This window comes from Peromyscus maniculatus, chromosome 6 (assembly GCF_049852395.1).
Source record: "Peromyscus maniculatus bairdii isolate BWxNUB_F1_BW_parent chromosome 6, HU_Pman_BW_mat_3.1, whole genome shotgun sequence".
Classification (NCBI taxonomy): Eukaryota; Metazoa; Chordata; class Mammalia; order Rodentia; family Cricetidae; genus Peromyscus; species Peromyscus maniculatus.
Window position 1 is genome coordinate 132126674 of NC_134857.1, and position 27646 is coordinate 132154319.

The following is a 27646-nucleotide window of genomic DNA, read 5'->3' on the forward strand; positions in this document are numbered from 1 at the left end:
TGTGGACCCCAAATGAGGGTAGGCACCTAATCCACATTTGTCTCCAGAAATCAGCTATCACTTATTACTGTATAAATGAATGCCTTTCCCACTAGGCTGCAATCTCCCAGACGGTTACCTCCTCCCTCGTCCTCCCTTTTTTCCTCCATCCCACTTTCTATACCAGAACAAAACCATTGCACAACACAGTGATGAACTTTTGCTGAATGAACAGAAATGGTTAACTATAGGACCTAAAGTAGGATGTTTATGATATCAAGAGACAAATGGGAAATTTTAAATAGATTCTGCACAATTTTCCAAGCTAAACATGCAGATTAGAAAGGGTATCGGATGCTGGTTTCTGGGCTCAACAAAGGTGGGTACAACTGATACTCATCAAAGATAATAAAATGTTTGAAGGGAAAGCCAAGTTCATTACATACATGCTATGGTTCTATTAATAACCCCCAAATGACTAAATCAAAAACAATGCCCAAAGGAGTTCAGACTGGAGACAACAGGACCATAAGTGAAGTACTAGAGCTTCCGCATGTAAAGAGTTTGGGGCCAAAATGACCTGACAGGAAGTCCCCACTTGTGACTTGGCCAGGACTGAGCTCTTTACTCAGGGTTAAAAACAGAGCCTAAGCATTGAGATAACAACAATGAGCAGTCACGAAGTTATTTAAATACTGTAACTAGGAGATTAAGTGTTTGCTAAATGAGTGACTTATCTGATCATTAGGCTTTTCTGATCCCAATCTTTCAATCCACTGTCTACTGAACTACAGACTCTTACTACTTAGACTGATGGAAATACCTGTATGAAAGGGAGAATCGACAAAATGACTCATGATTTCACTGACATTGTGGATTAAGAGTATCTTCATGAAGATGGCATTTTTACTGTTTACTCTGCATGCCCAGACTCCAGAACTATGCCCAGCTCTTTTATGAATAAATTAAAAGTATTACTGAGTACCTACTAGATGTCAATCTTATCAATCTCAAGTTCAAGGTCAGCCTGGACTACACAAGATCCTGTCCTGAAAAGAAAAAATGAAAACAAATACTACCATTCTATTCTGAAGGAAAGTATTTATATCCTTAGTTGCTACAAGTAGGCAAAATGGCATAAGAAATGACTATGATAAAATCACAGGAAAACAGTAACTTAGATGCTTTGTGTAAAAAGTTTAATTCCATTTTCCTCTCAAGTATGTCTCTATACATTTCCAAAATGAAACGAGATTATCTATTAATATAAAATATAAAATCATAAGAGAATCAGAAGGCAAATTCCAGAATGATCATAGCTATAAATAGAAATGGAAATGTCATCAGAGAAATAAAATTCTACTAAAAACAAAACTGCTGTCCCAAGTGAATTTTAAACCTCACACACACCCATCTTTTCTTAAGGGTTTCTCTGGTTAAGATCTTCAGTTTTCTAAATCTATTTCCAGGAGGAAATGTTATAAAGTAAAAATAGAGGTCCTGATTACAAAACCAAGCCTTTGTGAACCCATAGTTACCTAAATATTAAGGCATGAACCTTTGGGAAAGTAGTCCTTTTTTAAAATTAAAGTTTTATAATTATTTCAAAATCTTCTCTTAAATTGCCTAACTGTTCTTTCTAGGACTCAAATATTATGGCATTTAAAAAAATATTTTCATATAAAGTTCAGATAAAAAACCAGATTTAATTACATGCTGCCTCCTTAAGCAGTACAGCTAGAACTCATCTTTAAAAACCAAATGTTCAAATCCTAGATGTTGAATAAATATGTATAACTCTGAGCAATATTATCAAAATACATGTATGAAAATGTCAAAAAAGATATTTTTTAACAGTTTGAACATAATGTATTAGGAATGTGACTTTATAACTGTACTTACTATATTAAAATATTTCTGCAATAAAGAAAAAAAACACTACTCTACCTTAAATTAGGAAGCTGGTAAGAGTTCTGATTGACTATAAACTTTGGCACATTATAATGGATATAGCTCAGTGAGAAAAGTAGATCTTTGCACAGGAGGCCCTGCTTTTGATCTTCAACATGGATAGAAGAAAAGCTCTTTGGCACTTTAAAATTTTAATTTACTTAAGCAGATAGTGATTCATGAACTAGGTAGCTTTACCTCAAAAGTGGTTCAGCACTAAAGGGGCAAGGAACTCAATTGGCAGCTTTCATAGGATGAATTCCCAAGTTCAGGCTAGCCTGGTCTACATATTGAGTTCCTGACTAGCCAGAGCTACCTACGATAGTGAGACCGTGTCTCAAACAAACAGGAAACAAACAAAAACAAATTACCCCAGAACAAAACTTCTCTGTATATAAAAGGTCTTATTGAATCTAGATTCATTATATTAGGACCAAGATCAGATTCTTTTCCACTACACTGGGCTACCTCCAGTTTCAGACACTGGTTATTAAAGTGCTTGCTCTTTTTCTGGCCTGTTGCATTTAACTTTTCTTAATTTAAAATTGTGCATGCATGCACATGTGTATAAATGCACACGTGCAGAGGTCAGAAGAGGGCATCTGGTATTGTGCTCCTCTGCTCTCTGCCTTACTCTCTTGAGACAAGCAATCTAGAACTAGGCTGGGTAGCCAACAAGCCCACGTGATCCTGTCTCTCCCACCCCCGGGATATGGTTTTAGGGGCCTGTGAGTGACTATGCCCAACTTTTTATGTGGGTTCTGTGGATTTGAATTCATCTTCAGACCAATGCAGCAAGAGCTCTTATCTGATGAACCAATCTGAATTTTACCAAGATTATTTGAACATAGCTATTTAAAGTGTACTATAATCCATGGAATTCCTTCTTGATCTTGAGAATACCAGATGAATTAACATATTTTATAGTACCAACTCCCATTTACATAGTACGATATGATTACTGAAGAGTTCAGAAATTCTTCTGAGGGTGATCACTAAGTAGATGAGAAATCTGAGACACAGATCAAAAAATGAACTAAAAATGTAGTTTTGGGTCAACATTTATTTACTCAACAAATAACCAGACTGTCAACATAGTGCTAGGAACTGATAATGATGGAGACAAAGTCACTGCTCTCCAGTTTACATTCTAATTTAAGAGAAGAAAGTAAACAAAGAACACAGACAAATGCTGTAAGGCACAGTAATAAGTTAGTGGTTGCAGAACGGCATGACCAGCCATCAGTGGTCCAAGACAGGTGAGGCCTGAACGAGGCAGTCAAATCCTGCATGCCAAGGGCTACAGAACATCCAGCAGAGGAAAAAGCAAGACTAAAGACTGAGGCAGGAAATGCTTGGATAGCAAAGTGGACAAAAAGCTAGAGGAAGACTAGCAGGAGGAAGAGGAAGAAATGTATAGAGAAACTAATTACATGGAGCTTTTCTAGGGAGAAGGGTTTAAAGTGTAATTGGAAATATATAGGTGAGAACTGTTTTCAAAACATCATGAAATGATGGACTACAATACAGTCAGGAAGAAGAGACACTTGAGCTATAAAAAGGCAGATATAGTATAGTTCTTGGATGGTATTCCTCTACACTGGGTACATTACTTTTGAATCCTTTTTTATATTCTATACATCTGTACAAATGTTCCTAATTTTTTTAAAGATTTTTTTTTTAATACATGTTCAAGTGATTTGTCTGTATGTGTATGTATCATGTGTGTGTCTGGTGCTCACTGAGGTTAGAAGAGGGTGTTGGTTCCCCTGGGTCTGGAATTACAGATGTTGTAATTACCATATGGGTGGGAGGAACTAAACCCTGGTCCTCCAGAAGAGCAGCCAGTGATCTTAACTGTTGATCCATGGCTCCAGCTCCACAAATTCCTTACTTTTTTAAAAAAGTGAATCACAATAATAAACAGGAAGGACCAAAACTAAAGTGTCGCCCTTTTGGTCTGGAATACTTGGGCCAAGGCTGGAAGCAGCAGAGGTAAAAAAGTAACTGACCTTAGAACATACATTGGCAATATAATCAATAAGGTCTTCCTGGTGGCCAGAGAAAAGGCAGGGACACAAATCAAAGAAACCAACGGCTCTCAGTGACTAAATAACTTTGCTTTTCAAGATGTTAAGCTCAATGTCTGAAGATATTTTCAGTTATCACAATTGGTGGTGCATGGGAGGGATGTGATTGGCATTAAGGGCAAGTATAGGCCAACAATGCTGCTAAGTAGTATAGCATGCAAAGTATACAGCAAGGGATTAAAATCTCAATAGCAGAGGTTAAGAAATCTTAGTCCACACTGATTCCAACATATTTGATTCTTGAACACCCACATTTCCAGTATATGTTTTTAAAAATTAGAAATGGAGGCCCTTTCAATACTTAGAAAAAAACTAAACGATGGTATATATGGATTAAGTTGTAGGAGAGTAAATAATACTCTTAATTATCTTAATCAGAACATCTAATTGATATAAACCTAATTAATAAATAAAAAATAATTACTGGTGAATAAATGCTATTTGCTGGGCAAACTTTCTTAAAAATACGACTGAAATTTTTTTTTTTTTTTTAGCAACTCTTCAAGAATTTTTACACCCTGGTATGATTAAATCTGTAGCCCAATACCTTTACTGTTTTCCCAAATCCACGAACATTCTGAGATAACTATGAACACACGTAAAAAGGACGAGCTAGCTATAAAATGGCTGAGACAGAGCTGGTTAAAAGAAAACCACTGGTTTTATCGGTAAGCACGTGACTTAACTGGTCTATAACCGGTCTTGGAAGTAAGGGGCACACTAGCTTCCGGCTATCAGGAAGGTGGAAGCATGTATTTCTCTCATTCTAAAACTGGTGATAAGAAAAATGCTTCTCAGACGGAGGAGAGGGGGAACGCCATACAAAATGTCATTCTTTCTTAGCTAAAGTGGGGACGGGGGTCATCGTGGGAAACTAAGTAGAAACAGAACAGGACTTAAGAGCCCCCACTGACCCCAGTAATTGTTAGCCTTAGGCAGACTGTCTCGGGCATGCTCAGGGACGGTCTGGAGAAATGCGTAGTTATGGGCACATAAAGCAAATATTAGAAACTGCTTCCCCAAATCATCTAATCCAGAAAACTACATTTAGCTGAGTGCCCGCAGGGGGTTGGGAGAACCAAGTCAAGCCAATTTGGGTCAAGAACACGGCACTGACCACTCTAAGGGACACACACCACGCGGCGTCCAGCGCCGAATCTCACAACACTCACGTTTTCAAAGGACAAAGGGCGGTCATAGTTTCACCATCCGCTCGCCCTCATTATTTTACACAGACACCCGGTAGGCAGAAACCAGCTCGAGAACTGAGGGCCCGCGCGCGGCCTGAGCTCATGCCCACGTGTGACCCGACAGCCTGCAAGTGCCAGGCGGCGGCAGCTCAGCACCCCGAGGGATGCCGGGCTCCCGCCGGGCCGCAGACGGTTCCGCAGCGTCGCCGCGGAGCCCCGCGCGCGCGGCCCGCCCTCGCCCTGGGGCTCTGCGGCGGGGCCCCGCGCGCGCGCTCGCGCGACACTGTTGCGTGACGCCCACGCCCGGCGGCGTCAGGCCCCTCGCACTACGGACCCAGGAAGGGGCGCCAGCCGCGAGGCCGTGGGCCAGCCACGCGTCTCGGTTACGCCGCGGCCCTCACGGTAGCCCCAACCCCGGGGGAGGGAGGGGAAGCAGCGGGGACGGCCAGCGCCGGGGAACAATAACCCGCCAACGCGCGGGGCCGGCCGCCAACGTGAGCCCCGCCCTCGCAGGGCCTCAGTCAAGTCTCGCGAGGCAGTCTCGACCCGGAGCCCCGGTCTCCGCACACGCCCCGCCTCCTCCGCTCCCCCGCGCGCCCCCCGCGTCCCGTTAGCTCTGAAACATCGCGGGACTTCCGCCTCCGAGTCCCCGCCCTTTTACGGCACGATGGTCGCACAAGAATGTGATCGCGCCTCGACGGCCGCCATTTTCTCCCTTTCTTAGCAGTTAGCGGAGAGGGGACCTCCGCGAGGGCACGGCCGCGGCTGCTGGAGCGCGGGCATGGCCGACTACTCGACAGTGCCTCCGCCCTCGTCGGGCGCGGCGGGCGGCGGCGGCGGCGGCGTGAACGACGCCTTCAAGGATGCCCTGCAGAGAGCCCGGCAGGTAGGCGTGCGGCGCGCGGCTGCCCGAGAGCCTCCGTGGACTAGGCCCTGCGGCCCCCCGGGCGGCCGCCCGACACGGCCGTCGGCCCCGGGCTCGCCGCCACTCGAGCCGGCCTCACGGGCCGGCCTGAGCCTCCCCCCTCCCTCCACACGCGGCCTCCGCGAGGCGCGCGGACCCCGTCCCCCGCGAGTCGCCGCGTGTTTCCGTTTCGCCAAGTGCGCGCCGCCGGGGTAGGCGGCAGCGTGGCGGGGTCTGGCGGCCAGGGCGAGCGCGGGGTCGCCTATCCCGGCGGTGCTCGCCGCGGCCGAGCTCTCCCGCGCCGCCGGGTAGCGTTCACCGTCCCGTTGACCGGGGAGACCTGCCCGGCGTCCTTCCTCGGGGCGGGATTGGTGTCTCCTTCCACCAATCCTTTCTTCCTCCTCAAAATGGCCTCAGGCCCCTGCGACCTGAGCCTTCCGTTTGAATCTGCCTCTCCCGAGTCGCAGCCCACGACCTCTTTGTGTTACGCAGGGACAGTGCTGTTGCCCCGAAGGCACCGCTTACCCAGATGGAAGGGGATGGAAAACAAAAGTGCTTCTCTTCTTCGGGAAAAATCCCTTCTCAAGTCTGAGTTTTTGTGTCTTCCGGGTAGCCCTGCCATTTCTTTGTCGCTTTAAATGTTCCGTGTTGCCTTGCCGGGCATGGTGGTGGAGGTCGGCTTTAGTCCCGCAGAGGCAGGCAGATCTCTTGAGTTTAAAGACTACTTGTCTCAAAAGTATGTTACGGAATTTGTATGTAAGCTAAAGTCTTCTTATGGCACTCTATTGAAGTTGTTAGACATTTTATAATAGTGTTAAACAAATGGTTATTAAAGTCGGTTTTGACTGTATTAGGAGTTTATTTTCTAATTTTCTCCCCTCAAGACTGAAAGATTACTGAGTCAAAGTTGATCAGCTCTACGGTGATGTAGATTGACTAGTCTCTCTCACTCACCTAGCATAATTAACTATGTAGTACATAGATAGTTTATTTACTCATGGAAAGGGCTCAATGAGTGCCATGGTGTGTGTATAGAAGTCAGGATAACTTGGGGGAGTTGATTCTCCTAACATGTAGGTCCCTTGAGTCAAATGAGAGTGGGCAGGCTTAGAGTCTCTTTACCTGGCCTCTGAGAAAAATGTTTTGATACAGGGTTTTTAAAGCACAGACTGGCCTGGGATTTAAGGCATCCTGCCTAAGCCTTGATAATAAGTGTTTATTATAGTGTCTATCTCACCTGGATTTGCAGTGTTCAGAGTATGCAGTAACTCCTTCGGGACCTTGCCTTGTATAAGGTACATGGTGTATTCAGCTGAATCAGTAAATATCCTTAGTGTATTATGATAGATAGTAAGAAGATTAAGGTCTCACTGCGTAGCTCTGGCTGTTCTGGAACTCACTGTGTAGACCAGGCCTGCCTCTGCCTTTACAATTAAAGGTGTGTGCCACTCATGTCCAGCTAAGATTTTGTTTTGAAAATAATTTTCTTTTAGGGTGTATTGTCTGTGGCTATGGTGACTCCTAGAGATACAGAGGTATCCTTGCTATCCTGTTATCCTCCAAGACTTTTCTGAGTCTTTGGGCCTAAGCTTCCTGAATATGGAATTGGAGGCCTGCACTAGTATGACTGGCGGAAGCACATTTTTCATTAAGTATAGTACAGCTTTGTCTTTGAGGATGGATAAAAACATTGTTAATTTTCCAAAACACTTCCAAAGCCACCCCAAGACAGAGTTTCTCTGTGTAGCCTTGTAGAGCAGGCTGGCCTCGAACTCAGAAGTTCACCTGCCTCTGCCTCCTGAGTGCTGGGACTAAAGGCATAGGTCACCCAAAACACAATTTTGGAGTGTTGCTGTGGACCCTGCTTTAGAATTGAATTACATGCTGTGATGAATTAGTGAGAGTATGGTATATGTTAGGATCTGTGCTAAACATGTCATGAGTTGGTTTCGCATAGTCTTCGTAGTCATCCTCTAAGGGAGGTGTGTAGAAGTTTCCCATTTGTGAAGTTGTGATGATCAAAGCTCAGAATGCTTGAGGAAATTTAACAGAGACACAACTCTAGAGCACTAGAAGTAGATTTGTGCCTCCAGCTTTAGACTACTAAGGAAAGTATGGATATTTTCAGGTCATTATCTTCTGAGAATCATTCCACTCCAAAAAGTATAAGGATGGATGGGGTCAGGGAGGAAGGTGATAAGTGCTGGTTTTGTTTGCAGTAAGAAAGTGCAAAAAGCTAAGTGGGAAGCCTGAATTATACCTGTGGATTGAAATCAAAGACATTACCCACACTTAATATATGCTTAATAATTTATCGTTGGTGCCGGTGGTGGCCCACGCCTTTAATCCCAGCACTCGGGAGGCAGAGGCAGGCGGATCTCTGTGAGTTCGAGGCCAGCCTGGTCTCCAAAGCGAGTTCCAGGAAAGACACAAAGCTACACAGAGAAACCCTGTCTCGGAAAAAAAAAATAATTTTTGTTGGTAGAGGTCGTAATTCCAACATGGGAGAAGTTGGGACAAGAAAGGCTAGCCTGGGCTACAGAGTGAGACCATATTATATTGGGAGTTGATATTCAGGGATTTTTTTTTTCCATCTTCGTGGTTACCAAGAAAATGAATTTCTGAAATTAATTTTGGAGAGTTATCTGCTTGGTGGTGTTCTGTTGTTTTTCAAGTTTTACTTGCTCTTTTCAATGAACCAAGTACCAACTTTGATTTTCTTTTGGATAGTTGTAGAAATAGTTAGTACATGGATGGAATATGCATAAGTGTACTTTCTTATGGATGTTTATGAAAGCTAACTGTAGAGAGTAGTCACATTCTACACCATTTTCCTCTAAGTCAGTATCTTCTCTGGTACCTGATACTTTTTAACATCAGTATCTGTCAGTCCCAGACAGTGCACTTACATCCCTAAGGTACGGTTTATAAATGCTATATTTTGAGGTCAAAGGGTAGGAAAGATTGGTTTACAGGTATGCTTAGAAAAGAGATTAGGCTGGGCGGTGGTGGTGCACACCTTTAATCCTAGCACTTGGGAGGCAGAGCCAGGTGGATCTCTGAGTTCAAGGCCAGCCTGGTCTATACATGGAGTCCCAAGACAGGTTCCAAAGCTACACAGAGAAACCCTGTCTGGAAAAAACAGAGGGGGCGGGATTGATTAGAGACCCACACATGAATTAGGCTTTTAATGGGGAAATGATGGGTAATCATTGATCAACACTGTACCACTGTAGACTTAAGAGCATTAGATTGTAGACAAGAGGAAAATCTAATAACCTGGGAGGTATAGTTGACATGTAGGATATGATCCATACTGACTAAACAGAGACCCATTTTTGATCTAAGGCCTGAGACCTTGAATATACCATTACCCTTCACTAGTTTCCTGGATATAATAAACTGATAATTGGGTTAGCTCCATATCAGTGTCTTAGAAATATACCAGTTTTCAGAAGTTTGGTTTTTATTTTTATTTTTTTCCCTTTTTGTGGTTTTGTTTTGTTTTTTGTTTTGAGACAGGGTTTCTCTGTGTAGTTTTGAAGCCTTTCCTGGAACTCACTCTATATCCCAGACTGGCCTTAAATTCACAGAGATCCGCCTGCCTCTGCCTCCCTAGTGCTGGGATTAAAGGTGTGCGCGCTGCAACCGCCCAGCCTTTTTGTGGTTTTTCAAGACCAGGTTTCTCTGGCAGCCCTGGCTGACTTAGATCCTGCCTTGTAGTCCAGGCTGGCCTCAGACTCACAGAGATCAGCCTGCCTCTGCCTCTGGAATGTTGGGATTAAAGGTTTGCACCACTGCCCAGTTTCTTGCATATATTTTAAAGAACATTGCTCAGTAGTAATATAAGCTATATACTTGAACTCCAAATACTCAGTTATATTTTGGTATGTGTTGAATATAGTTTCTTTGAGATGCTTTCCATTCTTCTGTTTGTTCCACATTTCTTGTGTCCAGTGCCTATTTTACAGAAGTTGTAAATTTGGAGTAGCCATGTTTCATGTAACCACGTATAATTTGACTGCTAACCATCTTATTTAGCAGTATAGTGTTAGCATCTCAGAATTGTCACACTGACCATATGTATCCTTGAAGGAGGTAATGTGACATGGAGAAGATAGAATTAGGATCGAGATTTTCGTCAAAGCTTGTTTCTCTCCTAGAGATGCCCTGGTGATTACTTTGTTGATTTTTTTTTTTTAATTTTATATAGAGATGTATCATGAACTTATACCAGACCATTATTAATTGTTAGCTCCTTAAGGTACTAATGGTAGTTTGAATTAATCTTAACACGTGAATATTCATAATGTATTTTTAAAAGAACAGTGTGTTGTAGGAAATTTAGTGTTGAGTAGTACATAAATGTGTTTGTATAGTAACCTTTGTGATGATTTTTGTTTTTTTAAGATTGCAGCAAAAATTGGGGGTGATGCTGGTACATCATTGAATTCCAATGACTATGGTTATGGGGGACAAAAGAGACCCTTAGAAGATGGAGGTAAGTTATAGCCAAAAATAATTACAGTTATCTCCCACAGTATTCAGTTGATGGGATTTTTCAATCTTATTTATTGAAATAATTTATCAGAATATTACTATATATTGGTCTCAGAAGGAAAGGGGGTCAAGGACAGACCTAGAAAAAAGGTAGGTATAATTTGAGTCTAGCAGAAAGTATTATTGTAATAGAAAAAGAGTTCATTTTCCCCCCCTGTTTTAGGATTATGGTTTGCCTGAGTTCCCACAGGTATCTTGTTAATGCTAAAAGTAAAATATAAATTGTTTAGGAAACACTTTCCTGAGTTTTCTCAATTATGCATGAGTCTTTGATATGCTGTTTCATTCATTTACTTGAAAATTCACTTTAAAGGCTAAGGTTTGCTGCAGGTTTCCTTTTTTTATATTATTTTAGTGCTTTGTTTTGTGTTTCAGATTTAACTTTAAACATGGACTAAAATGGTGGACTTATAGTGCTTTTTAAAAAACTGACACTTAGAAGTGTGTACTTTTTGTTTTAGATCTGGTGTGTGTGTAAATTTTGACACTTTTTGTCCTTTTTATAAAGGATTCTGATTGAGCATATAGAAATGTATTTGTAGCCCTGAGTGGAAATACGTAGTTTCCTTTTAAGTGTGTTTATATTTGCAAGTGAGGTTATTAATATGCAAGAAAAAAATGAGCTAATGATGCTTCAGATGTTGTGTGTACATGTGTTTATATTTGCAAGTGAGGTTTTTAATATGCAAGAAAAATGAGCTAATGATGCTTCAGATGTTGTGTGTAATGTATTCTTTTTATTTTATGTGTAGATGGCTCTTGGACAAATCCGAGCAGTACAACACACTGGGAGGGAATGCCCTCTCCTTTTAAAGGCAGGAATTTTTATTTATTACCTGTGTTTAGTATGTAAACGTGAAATGAACGAACCAGTGGATTCTTAAGTGGACACAACTATCTCTTGGTTTATGTGTCTGAATTTTTGCTACACAAAAGCCTTGAAGTGGGGAGAATAATAATAGTGCTTTGAGCTACAGGCTGTCTATTCTAATGTTGTGTGAGTTTTGTGTATTTGAGAAAGGCAATCATGTAGTTGCTTTGAGGTTTTGTTTTGTTTTGTTCTTTTTGCTAAAGTCACGTAGTGAAATGTTTCATTTGGGAATAATAGAGCAGTTTAGATTGAAACTGTCTTGTAATACGAGCTTTCCTTTTTGGTAAAGCTTTGTGATCAGATGTACTCATCTTTTGATATGTCAGATTTTTATCAAGTTACCCTGATTGTCTTTTCTTACAGTAGAAGAAGCATCATTAGCTTTTAGCATATGGTATTCACCAGCATGTAGCTAAATACTTTGTCTTGTATCATTCTAAAATATTTAAAGTGTCTGTGCATTGCTTAAACAAGAAGAGAATGAAAGAATTTAGGTTTTGTGGGTTGTTGGTTTTTTTTTTTGTTTGTTTGTTTTGTTTTTAGAATTTTGGGTCAGGTTGAATTGTGGCAATTTTGGTTCAAGTGGTAAACCATTATATCAGGTATTTTAATAAACATTGGCTTTCTTGCTTGGGGGGAGCTTTGTTTTTAATTGACAAAAAGTAAAAGACATTTAATTTTGCAGATCAACCAGATGCTAAGAAAGTTGCTCCCCAAAATGACTGTAAGTATTTTAAGCTGAGGTTTTGTTGCTACTTTTAAAATTATGTGTTTATTTATATTTATATATAAAATTATGTATGTATGTGCACATCTATGAGTTTATGTGCACCACTTGTGTAGGTACCCAGGGGCCAGAAGATAGTATGGGAATTCCTGAAAGTGGAGCTCCATGCAGTTGCAAGCCACCACATGAGTGCTGGGAATCCCAAGAGCCTTATGTGCTCTTACCACTTAGCCACTTTCCAGCCAGTTGTTCCTACTTTTGAGTGGATTGTGGGGTTTTGTTTTAGGGAATTATTGTTTTTGAGCCAGGCTCACTATGTAACCCTGACTGGCCTTGACCTCACAGACATTCACCTGCTTCTGTTTCCCCTAGTGCCTTGCCACACCTAACAGGGTAGGTATTAATAATGTCTAGTCAGAATTCGCCTTTTTCTTTTTAAAATAGTGATTCTCTTTTCATTGTGGCCATGAATGTATAAACACTGATTGACGAATTATATACATAATTTAACTACTCCAGTTCTTATTATGCATGTGCCACTGGAAAGAAAAGTGGTTGGTACACCATTGGTAGTGTAGTTGCCCCTTTCTTGGCTCTCTTGCCACCATCAGTGATGATTTGAATAGTCTGAAATTTTTTATTCTCTGCAATGTATGCATCAGGGAAAGAGTTTACAATATTTGATGTGCTTGTATTAAGTAAACTTGAACTTTGAATTTTTGTTTGAATTTGTTTTTTAGCTTTTGGAGCACAGTTACCTCCGATGCATCAGCAGCAAAGGTATAGTCGAAACTTTTTTTTAGTCTTAGTTGAATTGTGTATATAGCCAACCAAGTTTATATTGAAAATGTCTGCATACAATTTTGTGTGTATAGTTTATTTCTGTTCTATTGGGAAGATGATATAGAATCATCTTTTCAAGTAAGAAATTGATACTTCAGGAAATAGGTTGAAATTGACACATTTTAGAAAAAAAAACAAGGTACAGTGAATGATAAAGTGGCATTCACTCTGAACTCTTTCACAGATAACCAGTTCACTGTCTTGCTCACTTACACAGGCTGCCCTGCATACCTTATCTTTCCTTGAAGAAAAGATTAGTTTCTGTTGTTTCTTAGCAGGTCTGTAATGACAGAAGAATACAAAGTTCCAGATGGAATGGTTGGATTTAGTAAGTAACATCATTTTTAAATTTTCAAAAAACATAAACCATACTTCCGAAATTTAGAGTAAATAGTAACTTTTCTCTTTCTCTCCCTTACCTAGTAATTGGCAGAGGAGGTGAACAGATCTCACGCATACAGCAGGAATCTGGATGCAAAATACAGATAGCTCCTGGTAACAGTCTGCCTGTGTGTGTGTGTGTGTGTGTGTGTGTGTGTGTGTGTGTGTGTGTGTGTGTGTGTGTGTTTTGTGTGTTTTGTGTGTTTTGTTTTGTTTTGTTTTGTTTTTGTCCCCAGACCCCTTTATCCAGCCCTTGAAGTTTTTTGAGTGGCAAGAAAACTTGAGTATTTAAGTTTCTGAAGATGATGATGCTACTTTTAATCTATTCTTGACCTAAACTTTCCTTTTTAATTGTAGATAGTGGTGGCCTTCCAGAAAGGTCATGTATGCTGACTGGAACACCTGAATCTGTCCAGTAAGTTTAAAAATGTGAAGTCTACTTAAAGTAACAATGTGAAGACTAAACTTTGTTTCATTACTTCTGCACCAGCTTCTGCTGGTGGCCTTGAAAGTTTCACTTTGAAGTTTCTGTATCATGCCTTTCTTGAATAGGTTTCATCATCTAACCTCTAAGACACAACATTGTTCAGAACAGGGACTAAGGTGGTAACTCGGACATCCAGGTGCTTTTGCTGTTCAAGTAGGAAGAACTGAGCTTGAGCCTAAGATCTAAACCAGAACGCTTGGCCTGGTAATAGGAGCTTGTGCTCTCATGGCTCGGGTGTTGGGAACAGCAGGTTTGGGACTTGGTAGCCAGCCTACACTCGTTGATGGGTTCAAAGCCATTGAGAAGATGTGTCTCAAAAGGTGCATGTTATGAACGAATGGCACTGCTGGTTGTCATTTGGCCTACACACATTACATGAGTTGTGTGCACAGACAGACACAAGAAAAGTGCTAAAACTGAATTGTCTTGCATACAAATACGTTGAATAATGTCACCTAAAATGCTACTCAAATCTTCTTGAACACTCACCGTCTTTTTTGTTCTGGGGGTTTTGTTTGGTTTTTTAAGAAAAGGCTTCACTGTGTAGCCTGGCTATCCTGGAACTCTCTGTAGGCCAGGCTGACTTCAGAGATCCACGTGTGTGCCACCACTCCCAGCACCAGTGTCTTCATTACTTCTGTTGCTGTGGCAAAACACCATGACCAAGGAAAACGGCTTAGAAAGAAAGTGTTTTATTGGGCTCATGGATTCAAGCCACTATACCCACTTAAGCTTATTTGTTGAAAACTTAGAAACTATGAGAAATGATGACCTCATCCCACACTGAAATGTAACAGTTTCCTTTGTATTCATTTGCCATTTCTTCCTATTTCAAGGCATCATCTCTATGACTGAATTACTGTCTTTCTTTTTCTTTTTTTCTTTTTGGTTTTTCGAGACAGGGTTTCTCTGTGTAGCTTTGTGCCTTTCCTGGGACTCACTTGGTAGTCCAGGCTGGCCTCGAACTCACAGAGATCCATCCACCTGCCTTTGCCTCCCGAGTGCTGGGATTAAAGGTGTGCGCCACCACCGCCCGGCTGTCTTTATTTTTCTTAGGGTCACTTCATTACTGTCCCTTTCACATTGCTTTTGTTTTTGCTTTTTTTCCCCCCCCCCCCCCCCCCCCGCCTTTCAACATGGAAGTACATCCAAATTGAACTGCTGTATAACATACATGATTAGGAACAAACTGCTTGACTATTACATTGCAGTTTTAGGTATGATTGGTTATGCTAAACATTTTCATTTGAATATTAATATGTTAACAGATCAGCAAAAAGATTACTGGACCAGATTGTTGAAAAGGGAAGACCAGCCCCTGGCTTTCATCATGGTGATGGACCTGGAAATGCAGTTCAGGAAATCATGATTCCAGCCAGCAAGGCAGGACTTGTTATTGGAAAAGGGGGAGAGACTATTAAACAACTTCAGGTACTATTTATTATATTATAAAAGTTATTAATAAGTCTTTTAAAGCCACTTACTATTTTTTTTGTTAACTTGTATTATTTTCATGGTTTTAATAGGAACGGGCAGGTGTTAAAATGGTTATGATTCAAGATGGGCCTCAAAATACTGGTGCTGATAAACCTCTTAGGATTACGGGTGACCCATACAAAGTTCAGGTAAGCCTCACTTTGTCGTTTATATATAAAACTGCTGAGGGGGTAGACAAAATAAGCATTAAAATGTTTTGAGAATTTTTCTAAATTGGACAACTTTGTATTTTAGCAAGCCAAGGAAATGGTATTAGAGCTAATTCGTGATCAAGGTGGTTTCAGAGAAGTGCGGAATGAGTATGGCTCAAGAATAGGAGGAAATGAAGGGATAGATGTAAGTAACATACTGAATCAGGAATGGTTGTGTCCTAATCCGTGAGTGCAATAGTGTTCTGTTCTGGGTTGGGTGGACTTCTCATAACATCTGTCCCTTTTCTCAATTTCTTCCTTGGGGTATTTTTTTTATCTTGTTACTATTTGACATGATCATTTGCTGTATTTACTTTTATGATTTGATGAAGATGAATTTTTGAGAAATTTTTTTTAATATACTTCATCTTTTACTTGCTTAAGGTCCCAATTCCAAGATTTGCTGTTGGCATTGTAATAGGAAGAAATGGAGAAATGATCAAAAAAATACAAAATGATGCTGGTGTTCGAATTCAGTTTAAGCCAGGTAAGTAAGTAAGGTATATTTAATGTTCTCAGAATTAATAGCTGTTAATCTTGACTCATAATTGGTTTGTCATAATTCATTTTTTTTTTGGGGCGGGGTAGACGATGGAACAACACCTGATAGGATAGCACAGATAACAGGACCTCCAGACAGATGTCAGCATGCTGCAGAGATCATCACAGACCTTCTACGGAGCGTTCAGGTTTGAGAGGAAATTAACATTTTCGGCTCGCGTGAAAAAGTGCCCCTCCATGTTATGTCAGAATCTGTTGATTTAATAAAATGACAGAACATTTACATTGCTTTATGGTAAACATCTTAGGGTAGAAGAATTGCTGCACAAACCCTGCGGGGAAAATGATGTCAACGCTGTGTCATCACAGCCACAGGCAAGACAGCACAGGGACAAGTGTTCATGAGGGGGAGGAACAGCAGGGGCAGCGGCAGATGAGGGGTGTTCACAAAGATCACAGTTGGGATGTAGCCCCACGGGGTGTAATGACACATGGAGGGCCTTCTTAAATACATGTCACAATTCTGTGAAGAGATAGCCCGTGCTACACAGAAAAGCCCTGTCTCGGGTAAAATAAATAAACAAATAAAAACAAGCAAATAAGTAAATGAAAATTACTGCTTAATTGGATATTTTTGACAGCTAATTTATCTCTTAACTTCGTTGCTGAGAAGTATGAAAGTTGGGAAACAAACCTAATAATTTTATCAAAGAGTTTCTTTGTTCATTTTATTTGCTTGTTTTTTGTTTTTCCTTCCTTAGGCTGGTAATCCTGGTGGACCTGGACCTGGTGGTCGAGGACGAGGTAGAGGTCAAGGCAACTGGAATATGGGACCACCTGGTGGACTACAGGAATTTAATTTCATTGTGCCAACTGGGAAAACTGGATTGATAATTGGAAAAGGTAATGTATTTTAAATTCATTGTTTAATATAACTGATTTTTCTTGACACTTTGTTATAAACAATAGTGTTGCTTTATTTTTATTTTTTGAAGTGTTTTAGTAGGAAAGGGATCTTACTTGGCAATTAAAACAAGAACAATCTTTATGTTAAAAATGGAATTTGTGTTTCATTGGCTTCTAGGGAAAGGGAACCAGCACAGTTAATTATCAAAGAAATATAATAACTTGATCCTAATTAAAATGGCTTTTTTTCCCTTTTGTATTTAGGTTAATTTTTTTGTTACTTACACAAGCTGCTTATTGAAAAGTTTTCTGTTCTAACCCACATTAGGGTATGTGTATATATTTAAATAGACTTGAATTGAATGTGTTTGGTATGAGTTGTAGATGGAAGAACAGAATAAGCAGAAAATCCTAACATGTATTGTCCAATGGAATGCTACCAAACTTTAATGGCCAAATTAAATAGGTGCTTTTTGAAAATGTATTTCTTACATTCTTTAAACTGTGGAAAACTTAGTATCTTTTGATTTTAGGAGGTGAAACCATAAAAAGCATAAGCCAGCAGTCTGGTGCAAGAATAGAGCTTCAGAGAAATCCTCCACCTAATGCAGATCCTAATATGAAGTTATTTACAATTCGTGGCACTCCACAGCAAATAGACTATGCTCGGCAACTCATAGAAGAGAAGATTGGGGTGAGTATACTTGAAAGTTCTCATTTAACGTAGTTCCTGGTGCTTAATTCACCTGTACTGTGGGAAAATGTATAATTTCTAATCTGGTTATTGAGGTGTAGCACATGTGCATGTAACAACATAGGAAAGATGTCCAAAAATGTGAGTAACTTGATTAAGCATGCAATTACAAGTCTGTGAAGAGCTACCTCCCATTTGAGTGTGCCTAGTGAGTGTCCCTGGATCAGAGCTAGTGTTCGAGTTGACAGTAGTTGGAGAACCTAGCTAGTTACAGGAATTCAGTATTTCCAAGGTCCAAACTACCCATCCCTGCTTAGTCAGTATAGTGAGTTAAGATGTTTATCTCCCATTCTGCTGAAGTAATTTATAATTCTGGCTTTGGGGCTGAGTGCCTATCATCACAGATGAGAAATATAGGTTAGTTGGATGGTTCTTCTGGAGCTCCTAGGCCACCTAGCCCAGCAAAATTAATGAGCTTTGTGTTCATCGAGGCCAGTCAGTGAACAACACTGGGGTCAGTGATAATCCTGACTTCTGCAAGCACATGTGCCCTAACACCCACACTAACAAGTCACATGGAGACAACACACTCCGTAGACAGGTGCCTTAGACAGAAATGAAGTGAGGGTAGGATAGAGCCCGTTCTGCCTGCCTGTGGTGGCACACGCCTTTAATCCCAGAACTTGAAGAGACAGGTAGATCTCTGAGTTCAAGGCCAGCCAGGGCTACACAGAGAAACCCCATCTCCAACAAAACATAGAAGCAAAGATATTCCAAGTGATTTTGGTACATGATCAAATTTGGAAAGTTTTCTGATGGTACAACAAATAGAGACTTGACCACTATGGCTTTATAATGAACAATGCAAATTTTTTAAATGTGAGGGCTTTTTAAGTTAATAATCCTGTGGATGCATATAGTGGCAGCACAATTGGGTTTGATGAGTTATTTAAATAGGACACAAAGGGGGGGGGTGCACTTAGAGGGAGGTTAGGCATACAGATTGAATAACCAAGTTACGAAGTTATCAAAGAATAAAAGTATCTTTAAATTACTGATAATGATCAGATCTTCTTAGGAAGATTCTCCTTGGATGCTATGAGTGGGCACAAAGGAAGTTTGAAAAATGTCTTGAGTTTTATCATTGTGATTATTCATAAACTGAAGATGTTTGTAAGTTTAGTAATGTCAAAAGTAGACACCAAAGTGTGTCAAGCACATTTTGGTTTTTCATTTTCTTATTTTGTTTTTTGCGACAGTGTAGACTAGGCTGACCTTGAATTCAGAGGTCTGCCTGTTATTCCTCAGTGGTGGAATTAGGCACACACCGCTATGCCCACCTGGTCATTTTCTTAGCCTAATATACCTAGATCAGGGTTTCTGTTGGATCATTGAGAAACAGTATATGTTAATCTAATAGTTGGGTTTGGTGCTTAACTAAGCAAGCATAAATGGTTGAAATAAATGATGGGAAACATCAGTAGTGAGAAAATTGATCACCAAATATAGTTTAGATATTTTGTCAGGTTGCTGAGTTGACTTAATGTATAAAGAACTGATTTGCCACCAGAACTTATGTGGTTCCTGGAATCCTCATGGTGGCAGGAGAGGACCAGATACCAAAAGTTGCCTACACATTCACAGTGTGGCACGTGCATGTTCATACACAAAAGAAATACTTATTGGAGAAGCATTTTGTGCGGCTGTAGAGATGTCTGTCACAGCAAATAAAAGCACTTCTCTTCTAGAAGACCCAAACTGAGTTCCCAGAAAGCCTGTAAGATTTATTATGTATTACAGTGTTCTGCCTGCAGATATGCCTACATGCCAAAAAGGGGGACCAGATCTCATTGTAGATTGTTGTGAGCCACCAGTTGGTTGCTGGGAATAGAACTCAAAAACCTCTTGAAAGAGCAGCCAATGCTCTTTAATTGCTGAGCCATCTCTCCAGCCCTTAAAATAATTTTTAAAAATTGTAAGCATTTTGTTCACAGTGTTAACTTTAGTTGTTAACTTAAAAAGAACAAACGTTTTATTTAGGACATTTATATCTAATGGTTCTTGTAGGTTTCGCAGGGTGGCCTATCAGAAAAGAAATGAAGCAGGTATACTAACTAGCACATGTTTTTAATCCTAGCACTTGGAAGGCAGAGGCACACCAATCTCTTGAGTATAAGCCTGGTCTACATAGTTCAAGGTTAGCAAAAGCTAGGTAGTAAGACCTATGGTGATATTTTATTTGTACTGAAATGTTATTTTAATTTTATGTTAATAAATAAAGTTGCCCTGGGGTCAGAGCTATTAGAGCCATAGCAAGAGCGTGGTGGTTAGAAGAGCTAGGTAGATTTCTGTGTGTTCAGGGATACAGCCAGTATTGGAGACATATGCCTTTAAGACCTGGAGGGCGGTACTTACAGGCAGTGATGAGGCAGTCATGTGGTTGGGTTTACAACCAATGAGAAGGCAGAACAGAAAGACTATTTAAACATAGACAAACAGGAAGTAGCTCTCTCTCTCGGAAGCTAGGAGCACTGCAGGAGGTAAGGTTTTATCTCTGAGCTCTGACCTCTCGGCTTTCTCTTTTACATTGGCTCTGTGTTTCTTATTTTAAAAAGACGATTGGTTACATCTACAAAGACCCTATCTCCAAATAAAGGAAAAAGTGATAAAAAGTGTTGTGAAAATGTTATATAAAATAACCCCACCAGGCAGCGGTGACACACACCTTTTAATCCCAGCACTTAGGAGGCAGAGCCAGGCCTCTGTGAGTTCAAGGCAGCCTGGTCTACAGAGTGAGTTCCAGAACAGGCACTAAATAGCCCTGATGTGTTTTATCAACTGTAAAGGAAAATTGCATGCCATTTAGAATGTTGTAGTGGGCGCAGCTGGGGACAGTAATGTAAATAAATCACTGGTTTAAATGGGATTCCTATGACAGAACAGTTTGCTCAGGAGACTTTAGGTTGAGAGTTACATGTTGTGTTCCCTAGACAGCATACATACAGTTGGAGAAACAAATTGTCAGAAAGGTTGTCTGACACTAGAAAAGTAAAAGAACTAGGCAGTCTTATTAAAACAAAAATGAGAAATAGCATTGTTTGAGAACGAGTAAAAAGCTAAAGGGAATTTGATAGTGCTCATTTTAATGAATGTTACATTTCAGAATCTGATTTTATTTTTTGTAACATAAAGGAGAAGGTACATTTAAACTTGTTACTTAAGAGTAGAAATGAAAAAGAAGGTTGGCCTTTGAGTTTCTCAGTCATTATACTGAGTGTATTTTGTATGTTTTGAGTGTCTTTTTTGTTACTGTTTGTTTTTTTTCTTTTTGCAGGGCCCAGTAAATCCTTTAGGGCCACCTGTACCCCATGGACCCCATGGGGTTCCAGGTCCTCATGGGCCTCCTGGGCCTCCAGGGCCTGGAACTCCAATGGGACCATACAATCCTGCACCTTACAATCCAGGACCGCCTGGCCCAGCTCCGCAGTAAGTACTAAATTTGCTTAGTTCTGTGCTTTCCCTAAAGACCCTAGGTTTGGGGGGCTGGAGAGATGGGATTTGGTTCACGACTATCCATAACTCTGGTTCCAGGGTATCCAACTCCAACACCAGGCATGCATATTGTTTTTGCACATACATGCAATACATATACAGGCAAAACCCACACATAAATAAGTAAAACTTTTTTTTTTTTTTTTTTAAGATTCTGGCTTTTGGTAAGTGGTATTTGTGTTTTTTTTCCCCCAGTGGTCCTCCAGCCCCATATGCTCCCCAGGGATGGGGAAATGCATATCCGCATTGGCAGCAACCAGCTCCTCCTGACCCAGGTAGAAGAAGATAACCTACTGTTAATACATTGTCTGTACTGGTCGTCTACTACTTACTGTTAGTCTTGAATTATCTATTGATTCTGCATTTATATGTGTTATCTTTGCTGTATTTCAACAGTGTTAGGCACAGTGTAAGACTGATACAATCTATTAAGAAAAATATTTCTGTCTCTGCATTTTTTGAGATAAGGTCTTAGCCTGTAGCTCAAGGTGCCTCTCACCTTCTCTTAGAAGTGTAGTCCAGGCCAGGCAGAGGTGGCCCATGTCTTTAATCCCAGCAATGAGCTCTAGGTTCAGGAAGAATCCTGTCTCAAAAAATTAGGAGGGTGCCAGACCAAGTGGCTTAGCAGTTAAAAGCACTTGCAGCTCTTTCAGAATGAACGTTCAGTTCCCAGCACTCAGGTCAGGCAGCTCACAACTACTTAGAACTCCTTTTCCAAGAGATTCAACACCTTCTAGACTCTTCACTGACCTATACATTGTGTAGACACACACATAACGCATAATTAAAAGTAAAATAATTCAATTATGTAAAAAAAGATGAACAACTTAGGAGAACATCCAAAGTCAATCTCTGGCCTCCATGCCCATGTATGCACATGAGCAGACATGCTCCCACACCCACAAGGGTAAGCTTTTGTGCATACCGTATCATGGAAGACATTGACAGCAGAGGCCACACCTGTTACAGCAGTAATTGTGGCTTTTGTGTAATATAGAATCTTTGTTTCTTGAACAAATTAGCCTGAGGAAGTATTGCTCTTTGCAGCTAAACTTATTTTGGGGGTGCTGGTGGGGTGTAAAGATACAGGATTGGACTGAGACATACATTGGATTTGAAGCCAGAAGATCATCCCTTCATATCCTGGTTCCACCATTCACTAGTTTTGTAATCTGAGGCTCAAGTTTGTGAACTAAAAGCCAAGTGTTGAGAATGATAGTTTTAGAAAAAGTTGAAAGTTTCCATTTTGCTGTTGTTAATTTTTCAGTCTGTCAGGGATCCTCAGAAAAAGATTAATTTTAGAGTTTACATATAAACCTTGAAACTTTTCTTTTCTTTTTTAAATTCTAGCTAAGGCAGGAACAGATCCAAACTCAGCAGCTTGGGCTGCTTATTATGCTCACTATTACCAACAGCAGGCCCAGCCCCCACCTGCAGCTCCCACAGGTGCACCAGCTACAACCCAAACTAACGGACAAGGTAACTACGGTAATTAAACACTTTATTCTTCTATTTTAAAGCTTGTGTTTAGATTTGTGTATGAAATATATTAGTGTGTCATACCAAAACTTTCTTTCTTTTACTTTCAGTCCTGGGAATTGAACCCAGGGCCTTGTGCAGGCTATGCTAACACTATATCACTAAGTTAGATCCCTAGACCTAAGATTTTGAAGATTCACTTGTGACTGTGGGTAAGCATACTAAGTCACTTTGAAATAGTAACAAATTTTAATAAAAATCTGAGAAGTGGTTAATAAAAATTAGAGAAATTGCCGGGCGTGGTGGCGCACGCCTTTAATCCCAGCACTTGGGAGGCAGAGGCAGAGGCAGGCGGATCTTTGTGAGTTCGAGGCCAGCCTGGGCTACCAAGTGAGATCCAGGAAAGGCGCAAAGCTACACAGAGAAACCCTGTCTCGAAAAAACAAAAATTAGAGAAATGGTGCCCAAAATACCAAAACCGTCACTGTTTTGTCCCGTTTATTCCATTACCCTGATAGGTCTGTTACTAATTATGAAAAAGAACTAGAAAACTGCATTTGGAGACATGAAGTCACATTATCCTCATACATACTGTGTACTCATTCCAAAAACCATAACTAACCATCGTGGTCTTTGAAGTCAGGTACTCAGTATTGACACAGCACTGCTGTACATGGCCCCTGCTTATAGTCACCAGTTGCCCCAGAGTTTTCATCAAGATCTACCTAGTAACAGACAACATATTTATTAGGTCTGTTAAGTCTCATCAAGCTGGAGCAGTTCCTCAGTCTTTTATGTCTCTAATAGTATAACTCAGTTGTTATCTTAGGTCCCTTGACTTAGTTTACCCTGAGAACTTGGTCATACTGCTACCTGCCATGTTTTTTGTTTGATTGTTTTGTTTTTGGGTGTGTGTGTGGGTGTGTCTGTGTCCGTCCGTCCCCGTCAGTCCGTCCTATGATACCACCACTTATTGTATGAATTAACTAGTATTTTTGGTACATTTTGCTGAATTATGTTACTAGCGTGTTCATCAGACTTCTCCCTCTGCCTTAGTCTGTATTAATAAGCCCTGCCTTAGTAAACTACTATTACTATAACTGTTGTTGGTTGCTATCATTGTATATTAGTTGCTATTTTACTGCAAGGAATAGCTTTTCTTTTTTTTTTTTTTTAACTGCTTTTATTATATTGTCCTAGATTTGGGTGGTTGGGATTATCTTCAAGGTGGCTCTGGTGTCTTCTGACATTCATCAGGTGCTTCCTTAGTACCTAAAACAGTAAGATACTTTGTCTTCTGAGCTCCAATCAATGATTCATTCTTTTTTTTTTCAAGGATAGACTTTAGAAACCAGACTAAGTAATACTGATTGCTATATTTAAGTGTCACTGATCATAACCCTTTCCAAAATAGAACTAGAAAGTATGTTTTGGGGCTGGCTGTTAATAGTACTTGTTCCTGCAGAAGAGCCAGGTTCGATTCCTAGCACCCACATGGTGATTCACACTGTAACTAATTCCAGGGGCATCCCCTCTGACCTTTGAGAGCACCAGACACCTCCAAATAAAATAAGCATGTGGGCAAAACTGTCATACAGAAAATAAAACAATCTAGAAAAGTTTTTATAAACATACAGGACCACACATATCTACTAAAAACCACATGACTGCCTTTTTTTTAAACATTCAAATTCTATTATAATGCTTCAAAACTATTCTTAGCTTTTTAACTCTTCATATATAATAATAGCCAGAAACCTCGTGTCCTGTATTTCTTTCATGTGTGTTTACTTAATAGCCCATGCCACTAATTTCTCTGTGCACCCCTTCTGTACCTACTGTTGTGTGTCCCCATACTAGTGCACTCTAGTATACAGCTCCGTAGTAGACAGTGCTAATTCCCATGTTCGTGGTGCAGAACAAAAATTGCCTTCGAAAACTTAAATCTTGTTTTGTTTTTATTTTTTGTTTTGTTTTGTTTTCTTAACAAGGAGATCAGCAGAATCCAGCTCCAGCTGGACAGGTTGATTATACAAAGGCTTGGGAAGAGTACTACAAGAAAATGGGTATGCTGTATATTTAATTTCATTAATTAAATTGAAGAATTTAGTAAATATACATTAGAAGGCTTGATTTTGGTTTAAAAGGCATTTCTTCTGTTTTTAATACTTTATATTTTTATAATATTAAAGTTAAGAATATGAAACTAGAAAGGTGACATTCTAAAATCATTGGACTTATATAGCATATTAAGGGCATTCTAGGAAATTCTTAAAGTAGTGCTTATATGGCAAGGAAATGTTCATTTGTCAGCAAGTTAGTAATTACAACTAGAAATTGCCTTACTAGGAAATAATAATCTGGCTTTAGTTATTACTATACTTTGGTGTAGTGGTCTAAATGGAATAAGGTTACATTTTAGAAGCCCAAGCAAAGCAGTTGTATGTGGTATCACTGGTTTTACTCTACATTGAGCAGGAAATTAATGTTTAATATTAAACATTTGTATGGGTGCATTGAAAAGGAAAAATGATGGCCTTTAAGAAGAAACTTGCATTTGACAACTATTGAATGTATACCCGACGCAGCCGAAGTGACTGTGTCTAAGTGCTTCTAGTTGGAGATACAGCTTTCCACAAAGCTGCTTTCAGATTCAAGAGGTTTTCTACTTGAACAGCTATTTAGAGAAGTGATGTGTCATCATACTCCTAAGACTAGCAGATGTGCTAGCTTAATTTTTTTTTAACCTCACTGATTTCAGGTTATGACAGTTAAACCTTTGCACTAGAAACTTTTAACCTTAAAAGAATGTTCTATGTGATTGGCATGATTAATTAAATAACTTATTTCAACTGAGATACTTTAGAGAATGAATTGAAATGTATTAATCATTCTGTGATAACCAGTGGTCAAGGCAGATAGCCATCATAACTGCTGAAATAACTACTTTTTTATTTAAATAAGGAATTTAGCATGATGAGGCCAAAGTACATTAACTCCAATTTGTATTTTCACCATGTGTAATATACCAGATGTATCTATGTATTGATTTGGTAAAACCCAGGCCTGCTAACTGACGTAGATAGTCGGGGTGGAATGAGTTTGGCGTCTCTGCTCAGTTATGTCCTGTTGTTTGTTTAACATGACATAAGTTTTGTTTAGGTATTTGTCATTCTGTATGCTTAAAATGTTAATTGTAGCTTTTATTGAACATAGATATTTTAACTCACTTTGGATTTAGTGTTTTACTTTGTAGTACTTCACACACACAAAGTAACTCTTTTAGTAATGACTTTGGGGGCCTGTTTTCTTCATTTGTTCTGTAATAATTAGCAGGAGGAGCCGGGCGTTGGTGGCGCACGCCTTTAATCCCAGCACTCGGGAGGCAGAGCCAGGTGGATCTCTGTGAGTTCGAGGCCAGCCTGGGCTACCAAGTGAGCTCCAGGAAAGGCGCAAAGCTACACAGAGAAACCCTGTCTCGAAAAACCAAAAAAAAAAAAAAAAAAAAAAAAAAAAAAAAAAAAAGAATGTTCTATGTGATTGGCATGATTAATTAAATAACTTATTTCAACTGAGATACTTTAGAGAATGAATTGAAATGTATTAATCATTCTGTGATAACCAGTGGTCAAGGCAGATAGCCATCATAACTGCTGAAATAACTACTTTTTTATTTAAATAAGGAATTTAGCATGATGAGGCCAAAGTACATTAACTCCAATTTGTATTTTCACCATGTGTAATATACCAGATGTATCTATGTATTGATTTGGTAAAACCCAGGCCTGCTAACTGACGTAGATAGTCGGGGTGGAATGAGTTTGGCGTCTCTGCTCAGTTATGTCCTGTTGTTTGTTTAACATGACATAAGTTTTGTTTAGGTATTTGTCATTCTGTATGCTTAAAATGTTAATTGTAGCTTTTATTGAACATAGATATTTTAACTCACTTTGGATTTAGTGTTTTACTTTGTAGTACTTCACACACACAAAGTAACTCTTTTAGTAATGACTTTGGGGGCCTGTTTTCTTCATTTGTTCTGTAATAATTAGCAGGAGGAACCTTAATGTTACAGACAAAACAGACAGCAATTTTCTGTTACATAATTCTTTAAAGACACTATCTTAGGTAATTTAGATACGTACTAAATAATACTTTTAATTGTATGATAGTTAGGTAAACTAATTTTCCCTATAAAAGTTCTTTTTACACATGTTTACTATAATCTCTTTTGAATGTATTGTCCTCAATATCTTTTTAGGATAATCACAGATAAGAGACCTTAAAGCAAAAAGTTCAGTTTAGGGGCTGAGGAGTAGATGAGTAATAAGAGTGCTTAAGGACCTGGGTTCAAATCCCCACTACATCTTAAAACCAAACATGGCAAGTTGCATGTCCTGGTAGCCTCCGTTGGAAGTGTGTCCCCAAGGGGCTTGCTGACCAGCTTTAAGTTCAGTCTTTGTGTGTTTGAAATAGAAGAAGGGAGAAGAAAATTGGGGAGAAAAGAATCTTGAAAGCTCATGGTCTAGTTTAGTTAGCGTGCTTGGCTAGCATACACAGGCTCTGGGTTCAGTCAGTGGTGTAGGTGTGTGAATTTTTATCTCCAAAGCCATTTTTCTTACTTTCCCAAGTAGCCTGACAAGATATCCTGGTTCCTTGAGTGTAGTTCTTGTTCCCAAGTCCCTTCTTCACAAACTAATAAGCAAGCAGAGCTGTTGTTGTTTTTTTGTGATAAAAGCTCACGTAACTCAGGCTGTGGATGCAATTGAAGCTATTGTGTAGCAGAGAGGATTTTGGACTCGGATACTCCTTTCTCAGCTTGTGCCAATATGCCCAATTTATTC

General features: G+C 39.9%; 2 protein-coding genes across 43 annotated transcripts in view; one reads left to right on the forward strand and one right to left on the reverse strand.

The window, feature by feature from the left end:
• The window catches only part of Dnajb4 (DnaJ heat shock protein family (Hsp40) member B4), a 28370-nt gene extending 22906 nt beyond the window's left edge, over positions 1 to 5464 (reverse strand). Inside the window, exon 1 of one of the 2 annotated variants that reach the window (XM_006989493.4) lies at positions 5192 to 5464. The gene's annotated coding sequence lies outside the window, so the exon portion shown is untranslated. The remainder of the gene's footprint in view (positions 1 to 5191) is intronic. The other variant, XM_016007871.3, reaches the window with a different exon arrangement.
• Positions 5465 to 5508: 44 nt separating this feature from the next.
• Positions 5509 to 27646, forward strand: part of Fubp1 (far upstream element binding protein 1) — a 29807-nt gene continuing 7669 nt past the window's right edge. For 3 of the 41 annotated variants that reach the window (XR_006073578.2, XM_042280149.2, XM_042280153.2), the window contains exons 1-19: positions 5859 to 6095; positions 10524 to 10614; positions 11426 to 11488; positions 12230 to 12268; positions 13012 to 13051; positions 13390 to 13442; positions 13538 to 13609; positions 13853 to 13910; positions 15251 to 15413; positions 15509 to 15607; positions 15714 to 15815; positions 16055 to 16157; positions 16259 to 16359; positions 16933 to 17074; positions 17611 to 17771; positions 21106 to 21257; positions 21519 to 21598; positions 22674 to 22811; positions 24794 to 24868. Coding sequence is in view for 32 of the 41 variants with exons in the window: in XM_042280149.2 (XP_042136083.1) it covers positions 5991 to 6095; positions 10524 to 10614; positions 11426 to 11488; positions 12230 to 12268; positions 13012 to 13051; positions 13390 to 13442; positions 13538 to 13609; positions 13853 to 13910; positions 15251 to 15413; positions 15509 to 15607; positions 15714 to 15815; positions 16055 to 16157; positions 16259 to 16359; positions 16933 to 17074; positions 17611 to 17771; positions 21106 to 21257; positions 21519 to 21598; positions 22674 to 22811; positions 24794 to 24868 (1837 nt within the window). In the remaining 9 variants the exon portion in view is untranslated. Of the gene's footprint in view, positions 6096 to 6312; positions 6850 to 10523; positions 10615 to 11425; positions 11489 to 12229; positions 12269 to 13011; positions 13052 to 13389; positions 13443 to 13537; positions 13610 to 13852; positions 13911 to 15250; positions 15414 to 15508; positions 15608 to 15713; positions 15816 to 16054; positions 16158 to 16258; positions 16360 to 16932; positions 17075 to 17610; positions 17772 to 21105; positions 21258 to 21518; positions 21599 to 22673; positions 22812 to 24793; positions 24869 to 27646 lie in introns of those variants that run through there. The other 38 variants (XR_013052432.1, XM_042280150.2, XM_076575223.1 and 35 more) reach the window with 26 other exon arrangements.